Source organism: Penicillium hispanicum (assembly GCF_028827665.1).
Source record: "Penicillium hispanicum strain IBT 35686 chromosome Unknown utg000003l_segment0_segment0, whole genome shotgun sequence".
In the NCBI taxonomy this organism is placed as follows: domain Eukaryota; kingdom Fungi; phylum Ascomycota; class Eurotiomycetes; order Eurotiales; family Aspergillaceae; genus Penicillium; species Penicillium hispanicum.
The window spans coordinates 3,697,453-3,706,033 of NW_026623195.1; the positions used below are offsets into that span (position 1 = coordinate 3,697,453).

The following is an 8,581-nucleotide window of genomic DNA, read 5'->3' on the forward strand; positions in this document are numbered from 1 at the left end:
TTATCGAAAAAGAGTTTGTAACTAACATTTACGAAGTATTCAGTTTAGAATCATTGATTGAGATATAATACGCTTAAGGAATATCTTGAACATATCAAGACTAGCAATTTTGTATTTGAGCAGAGATGGCAGGAAAAGACACCACGCCGCTGGGCGAAGGAAGCATTCAAGATTAGCAGTGATCATCAATTTTAAACAAACTAAAGGACAGAATCGAAAAAGCCTATTGAACTCGTGGGACTAAATGCACGAAGTCTATGCAACGCTTAGGACGTGCCTCTTGCATCCTCGCACCCCCCAAATCTTAGAAAATGGTGCCCTTGACCTGGGGCTTTTCCTTCACGTTGATATTTCTGATCATCAGGGTCCAAGGGATTGCCAGAACCATAATACCCGTGCCGACAGAAAGTAGACGCAGTTCGGCATAGGCGTACGCCTTTTGGATAGCAATCCGTGTCGCGGTTCCGATCGGATACCCCCGCTGTGTTGGGAGGTCGTTATATATCATGTCAAAGTTCGACATGGCTGACTCGGGCAGATACTTCATCAAAGCATTTGGATAGGTGTTCTCCCAGATGGTCATACTAATGGTGAGACCGGCGCTGTCGCCAATCGTGCCGACGACATTCAACAGAGCAAGGGCAGAAGCGAAGTGCTGGTGATCGACCGCAGCTAGGATCGAGAGCTGCTCCACGATAATGAAGATAGCGCCACCGATAGAAAGGAATATCTGGCACATCACCTGGTAACCGACACTCATATTTGGCTGGCGGAAGTAAATCATCAATCCTTGAGCCAAGATGTAGAGCGGAACGGAAATATACAATAGCCACTTGAAGTAGCCGGTTCGGCGAACGATATAACCAACCAACAGAAGGAGTACCCCAGAGACGATATCGAAGATATGGTTAATATACCCGGCCTCGGCAGGCGTAAGATCATTGACCACTTGGAGCCAGGACGTGAAATAGTAGTTCCAGCAATAGTTAGAGAGCTGGTAGGTGGCATCGAGAAGACAGGCGCCAATAACAGTCCGGTCGGAGAGGAAGCTCATACTAAGCAACGGCTTCGGTGCAAACCACTTTTCGTGAATCGCAAAGAAGAATAGCATAGAAAATCCGACCACGAGCATTGCGATGATATAGCCCGACTGCCAACCGTGGGGGGCATAGTCGGCAATGTCAAATGGAAGCTCGAACAGCACCAGACCTAGGGTAAAGATCACCACACCAATCACTATCATAATGTGGTCATCAGCACGCCAAGCCCTGTGAAATGGAGACGGGAATCGATCGGACGGCGCAACTCACAGTCAAATTCTATCGTCCAGTGCCAGACACTCTGCCAAAAGGTGCGACCGCTTTTCTCTCGGACCAAATGTCCATTATGCTCTGCCTTGCTGAGATTGTGCTTCAGCATAAAGTATAAGGGAGCGGCCACGACAGGGAATATAATAGCCCAAATACCAAACCCCCAGCGCCAGGTGATCTGGTTGTAGATGTCCTGTCCGACGCTCGGTCCCGCAAATGCAGTGATGATGTAGGGCGAAGAGGTGAACGCATACGCCAAGGCTCGATTCTGGAGCTTGGACGAATCGGCAGTGACGACGTCTACACAATACTCCATCCCCATGAATCCGAGCTGGTAGAAAGTCTAATATTGGCACTGGTGAGTACTTTGTATCATCAGATAGGGCGAAGGGGGGGGGGCGCTCGGCTCTCCGACTTACGTATGCAGCGCAATAGAGCGAGAAGCTATTGCACGCGGCCAGAAGGACTAGACCCAGAGTGGCAAAAAATGTCATGAGAAGGAAGCCTTGCGGACGGCCCCAGGTGTCCATCAATTTGGCCGTGGGAAGCAAGATGGCAGCGGAACAAGCATCGGCGATGGCGGTTGGCAGGCCCGAGAGTGAGTGATACTCCCAATAACTAGCGACGTAAGGAGATAAAGTATCGTAAACTGAGGACTGGAAGGCATTCACGAAGTATAGGAACCAGATGCTGGCGGGCAATGGCATTAGCTTTTGTCCCAGGTCGGTCAGGGACCAGGCGCAGGTCCGGTAGGTACAGAGGCATACTTGATGAAGACGAGGACCAGCGTTTTCTTCGACCAGGTTAATGCTATGGCTTCTGCATCGCTCACACCATGCTGCAGGCCGTCCTGCGGCAGTTGGGACTCATTGTTCGTGCAGCCCACCACATTGTCTGTGGCGGCGGGATCTTTCGTCTCCGTTGACTCGCCGATGTGATGGGGGTCAACTGACACAGTTGTCCGATCGGCCGACTTGCGACTGAAGAAAGTTCGGGCCCTTCGCAGCAGAGGGCGCATCTGCGTTACCGCCATTGTGGTAAACGCTGGAAAGAGAAGCGGAAGGGGAGAAGAGGACAAGATCGACGAGACACGATCTGATCAGGATCCAGGGATCTCGAGCTGAAAAAAAAGGCTTGAAGACGAGGGCAATCCTTGCCCTTATAGAGAACAAGCACCGAAGTCGGATGCTTTGGTGCGGTCACTAAGAAAGCACGCGCAGTCGACGACCACTTAAGGCCGGGGTTTTAGGCTTGGCGACGGGCCACAATTTGCTTATGCACGCCAATAGCACGATTTTGCCCCTGCGACGGTGCCCTCCAGCTCCACCAGGGGGCTAGGGAAAAGTAGGGAAGCCCGAATGAAAGCATGAGATGCAGAGTTTGCGCGTCGAGCTCACCTGAGACTCATGGGGCGATCGGCGTGCGCGGTGACCAGTGATGGGTGGGTCAACGCACCGCGAGGGTCCTATGTACGCTCCCCGTTTCCACAATGAAGACTGATTTGGGTAAGGAGAAGGCAAGTCATGGCGAACCGGTTTCCATCCCAGACGCATTCTCGGGCGGGGTTGCCTTGGGATATGTACCTGGTGCGCACGATCGTTCGAAGATGATCTCCCCGTCGAGGTTGCTTGGGGAAAGACCCTGGATTTGATGTTGCAACTTCGCCCAGGCCGTCGTACGAGTGATCGCCCAGGAGTGGCCAGTCACGGCTCGAGAGGCTTCCTCGAGGATATTTCTTCAAGAGGGATGCATGCACCAGGTTCAATATCCCCTTCCGACTTGGGCTGGGCATCTGGATCTAATCAGATGCTCGATCTTATCTGGAGTGACCGGTTCTGGAACCGCCGGACGCAGGGCTTGTTCACATCGTGGGGCACGGCGAGTGGACGCCGGTGGGCCATGGTGGGCTGCGGTCTTTTTCAGAACGCAGCGTGAGTGGATGAGTGATGATGGAGTTGTCGTCCTCGCCCCGGACGCCCCCTTTGCACACGGGAGATGAATTGTGGAGCGACTCGGGCTCCAGCGAATCAGAGAGATGCGAACTGGGTCGAGGGTTGAGGGTCAAAGTGGTGGGCTGCCGTGCAGCGAGGAAGAGAAAAGGAGAAGTTCTGTTGGGCGAAAAGTTATCAGATCTCGGTCACGGTCACAGTGACTGTTACCGATGCAACCAACCATCATGCAATCCATCTCGGACCTGGTCTTTAACACCCTATCGGATCTAGTTTTACTCTCGCTCTGACAGGTTTTTCATTCAACCAGTATCCACACACCGATCGGTTCGAATCAATATCGGTCGGATTCAATATTGATGCGTCTCTCACCCGTGTCCGAGATGACGGGGCATTTGATCGACCGCTTTCCTACTCTTCGCGTGTAATCGTGAACAGTAACCGTCGGGAATTCTCATCTTCCACCGCACTCTTCTTTCCCACTTGGATGCCCACTTGATCGAGAGACCCGTCAACCGTCCATCGAGTGCCTGTTTCCGCCCCAACCTGCTCCCACAATTCGACCCAGGTCTTCATATCGTGTCTGAAACTGGTACTGCCGGGCTTGATGGCTGGAAGTTCGGCCGGCTTCACACTTCCACTTTGCCTTCCCACAATGATTCCGCCCTTTCTCACCAGCCGGCCAATGATCTTGGCCGCCTGAAGTTGCTCCTGGAGGGGAAACAAATGGAAGAATGCGGAGCAGTGGACCACGTCTGCCCCCTTGGCCACTAATCCCGTCCAACACTCTCCTTGCGCTTCGCCCTGGAAGATATCCGCAATCACAAACTTGCTTTGGAGCGTTGGCTGGTCCCGGAAGAGATCGTAGCCGAGCTGGATCAGCGGGCCTTCAATGTCAACGCCCACGAGCTGTGAGGAGGGAACTCCATCAAGGACAAGCTGCCGCATATCTTGTCCAAAACAGCAGCCGAGGTCGATGTAAAGTGCCGATGGGTTCGATGCGAGCCTCGATATGATCGACTGATACAACGGATGACCAAGAAGCGTGAGGTTTAGAAAACGGTAATAACCGATGCAAGGATAGGGATTGGAGGCAAATCCACTAGCGCGCTGGAAGAGGCGGTTAATATTGATCCTGACCAGACCATCGGTGTCAATGTCATCTACGAGTGGCATCGCGATAGTCATCTGAGGTTGGGAGGTAATTGACCAGATCTAGTCGACGATCGCGACCACCCGGGAAGAGAAATCGAGCGGGTAGAACGTACAATCTTGTTGATATGTGGGACTACGTCGGTCGGTGGAATCTTGGAGTAGGTCTCGAGTAAGTGGCGCATGTGCGCATTGACTTCCTCGAGATCCGGGTCATACCATTGCAGCTGGTGTTGAGCATTGGAAGGGTCATTGGTTGCAGCCATCGTGAAGAGATCGGAAAGCGCGCAGGGATAAAGCAATGGCGGATGGCTGTTCATTTTTAAACCCCACGGTGCCATGTGGGGCGACGCTGCTATCGAGAGCGATGACGCCTCGCTCGCAGCTCCTACCCAATCTAGCCTCTTTCGCTAGTCAACCTATTTTGGTTGTAGAACAGCCCGATCGGGCTATAAGTGGTGTCGCTATGATAGTCAGTATCCTCTAAGCATCGACATGACTACACTGTGTCCTATATTCTAGAGGCCAAATTTCGGGAAACGGACCACCATCTAATATTGCTCTTTTTCATCATAAAAAGTACTATCCTGTAGGGCTTAGCCAGCTCTACAAAAATACACTCTCTATTTATAAATAATATATGGTTTGGTGTAGATATTAATAGTCAAAGATACCTTATTTAGTGCTATAGTAGCTAGTAGAATAGACCTATAACTAACCTACTATAGTATTTAATAATATTATCTTTCCTAATTTAGTATTTAATAATACTACCCTTTTTAACCCTAGATATACTTAATATTAATTGTTCTTATTTTATATAACTTTAGTAGAACTATTTTAATTTTAGAATATATATAAAGATATTGTTACGGAGCTAGATCAGGTGATCCCTAATAGTCATTATCACGTAGCCGTCCGCTACTTACTTAATCAATTACACTTCTCTACGTCTTTACATCGTACCAACTGGTAGCATATCTCCGTTCGCCAGGGTTCTCTGGGTTTAAAATTTTTTTACGTCCTTGATCCGATTGAACGACTGCGAGTCTTCAAGTCCTTTAATCCTCTGCACATATTGTTAACGCGCTCTACTGGCTTCTGGCAGCTATATATAGCATCGCCGTCACTTAACGTCGATATTCCGCTCTAAGCCTAAGCATCTACACACTTCGCTAGTTTCCGGCGTATACTCTTCTTCGAATCCTTATCTTTGAATCCTCACTGTTAAGTTTTAACAGCTGCGCTTTTTATACTTTTTCTCTCGCCCTATCTCTTTCTCACGTCACGTACATATTATATATATATATGCAGGGTTTAGGCACTATATACCTATATCATATAATCGCGATAGAGATATCGCGAACGCTGTATATTTAGCTTATTAGCTACGCCTTTATTACTCTAATATATAGAATCTTTAGCCTAATATCACCGCTGAGCTCTAAATGTATATTGATTATATGATCTCTGTTATAGGGGACAGGGTCCCCGGGCGGAACGGAGGAAGGTTACTCCGACCATATCCTTCAACATCATAACAAACTCTAGTCGATGATAAATCCCTACGATTCTCTGACAATTTAGGATGGAAAAGGAGATCTCCCTCGCTACTTAAGTTAGATTCTACAAGAATCAGTTACTGTCTAAATTAGATATTATCCTTCCTTGCTTTAATTATCTTTACCTAACCAACAGGCTATCTATCCTAATAACTTAGATATCTAGTTCTTAACAATTTCTGATTCTTCTCTTTTAGTTACCTAAGGATAATTATAGCACCCTAAACTTAACCAGATAATCGCCTTTAAGGGGAACTTTTTACTACTAAGACTCCACTTCTTACTATTTCTAAGACTTTACTTCCTACTATTACTAAGACTCCACTAGGAGAGGGAGCTAACCCTAAATTATCAGTAATATAAAGCTAAAGCTTCTTTAAAATATATCTAAAAGGGCTTAATATAGCTCAGTTTAAAGCTAAACTTAATAAGATTTAAGTAAGAATTACTAAGCTTTAATAACTATAATAGCTATATTAAAATTCTATTTACTTTTAAAGTAAGTTACTTTAGGAAAGATTAACTATCTAGATATAATCTATATTTAAATCACTATTAAATTAGTAAGTTAGTAAATCTTTTTTATATCTAAAACAGTATAGAGAAAAAGATATCCCTTTTAAGAATATTAACACTTTTAATATTTATTTTACCTTTTAATAATAATAAATCTAGCTTATAGATATAAAAACCTTATTCTATAAAGGCTAAGAATAGTATTTTATAAATAAAAAGAAAATTATTATAGGTCTAGACTATTTAGACTAAAACTATTATAACTAATAATACTAAAAAGTTAATAATAAAGCACTAAAATAAACTAATAATAGTTAAAATTTATAGAAAGAGTTTAAAAAATAGACCTTTACCTTAATTAAAAATACTATTTCTTTAGAAATAAAGACTATAAAAAAACTTATTTTAGCTTAATAATAATTTAGCTAAAATCTAAAAAAGTTTTACTTTTACCTTAATACCTTAGAATATTACTTTTTAAAAGCTCCTAAAAAAGAGTATATACTTTTGTTTTTTACTAAACTCTATAATTCTTTATAGAATTATATTCAAAAATATATATTATAATTTCTAAAGATTTACTAAGAAATAGTGTTTATTACTTATTAATATTAAGGCCTTATAAACTTTAAAAGTTATAAGTGAAACTATAATAAATTAATACTATATTAATAATTTAATTATTCTAAGACTAACACTTTTTATACTAATTTATCTTACTAAGGATCTTAATCCTCCTCTTAATAGAAATCTTCTAAATTCTAAGATTAATATAAATCTTTTTAATATAAAAGATATTTATTTATAAAGAGATAAAAGAATTTTAACTAATTAATTTAATCTTTTAAATCTTTTTTATAAAACACTAATAAATTATTATTAAAACCCTATCTAAACTATTATAGATTAAATAGAAAATATAATTAGTATTATAACTATAAAAATATTAAATATTATTCTTTTAAATATTTTAAACTTAAAAAGACTACTATTTAATCTTTTTAATAAAATAATAATAAATCCTTAGAAAACTAAATTATAGAATTATTAAAAAATAATAGTAAGCTAGAATAAAACCTATTACTTTTACTTAATAATCACTAATAGATACTACTATATAACTCTATATCCTAATTACTATCTAAAATAATATTAAAATATATATAGATCTTAATATTTATAGAGAAGCTAATTTAGTTAGTTAGTAATTTATATAAAAATATAAATTTTAATAAGTAAAACTTAATTCTTTTAGAATCTCTAGAATTTTATAATCTTCTATACCTATATATAAAATATAAAAAATTCTTATTATTTTAACTAATAGTAAAGGCACTAAAAAGATATTTATTTAGCTTTATATTATAATTAATTAAGATTTTAGACTATAAAATAGTCCTATTTTACTTTTTTAAACTACTATTAATAATTACTAAATATATTTATCTCTTTAGAATAATTAATAGTAGTTTAAATAGTCTACTTTCTCTATTCTTACTATATATAAATTCACTAAAGCTTATTAGAACTAAGTATATATTTATATAGTAGTTTAATTACTAAAAGAAATATAGCTTCTAGATAATAATCTAAAACTTTTACTAAAATCTATTAAATTACTACTAAAATTATATTAATTTACTAATATCATTTCTTTTTAAAAATCAAAAATATTACCTTTTAATAAAAATACTAATTATTTAGTTAACCTAAATCTAGGTAAAAATCCTCTATATAGACTAATCTACCTTTTTTTATAAAAAGAACTTATAGAACTTCACTAATATTTTAATAAAAACCTTATATTTCACTATATCTAATACTTAAAAAGTCTTATTAACACTTTAATCCTTTTTATTCTTAAAAAAGATAGTAGTTTATATTTATATATAGACTATTAAGGGCTTAATAAGGTTTTAGTTAAAAATAGATATCTATTACCTTTTATTTTAGAAATCCTTAACTAGCTCTCTAAAATAAAATACTTTAGTAAAATTGATATCTAAGATATATACTACTAAATTTAAATTAAAAAAAGAAATAAATAGAACATAGCTTTTTAGGGTTTTAGGGTTAGGGTTAGGGTTTAGGG

At 40.4% G+C, this 8,581-nt stretch overlaps 2 protein-coding genes across 2 annotated transcripts; both read right to left on the reverse strand.

The window, feature by feature from the left end:
• Positions 1-304: 304 nt before the first annotated feature.
• On the reverse strand, positions 305-2,343 carry N7459_003782 (Major facilitator superfamily domain general substrate transporter; the record flags this gene model as incomplete). The annotated part of the gene is made up of 4 exons (XM_056942966.1): positions 305-1,236; positions 1,311-1,653; positions 1,730-2,000; positions 2,078-2,343. 4 exons carry the CDS (start codon positions 2,341-2,343, stop codon positions 305-307), a joined length of 1,812 nt encoding a protein of 603 aa, XP_056802849.1.
• A 1,327-nt stretch (positions 2,344-3,670) lies between these two features.
• On the reverse strand, positions 3,671-4,677 carry N7459_003783 (uncharacterized protein; the record flags this gene model as incomplete). Its single annotated transcript, XM_056942967.1, has 2 exons — positions 3,671-4,447; positions 4,528-4,677. The coding sequence occupies 2 exons, from the start codon at positions 4,675-4,677 to the stop codon at positions 3,671-3,673; spliced, it is 927 nt and encodes a 308-aa protein (XP_056802850.1).
• Between the last annotated feature and the right edge of the window lie 3,904 nt (positions 4,678-8,581).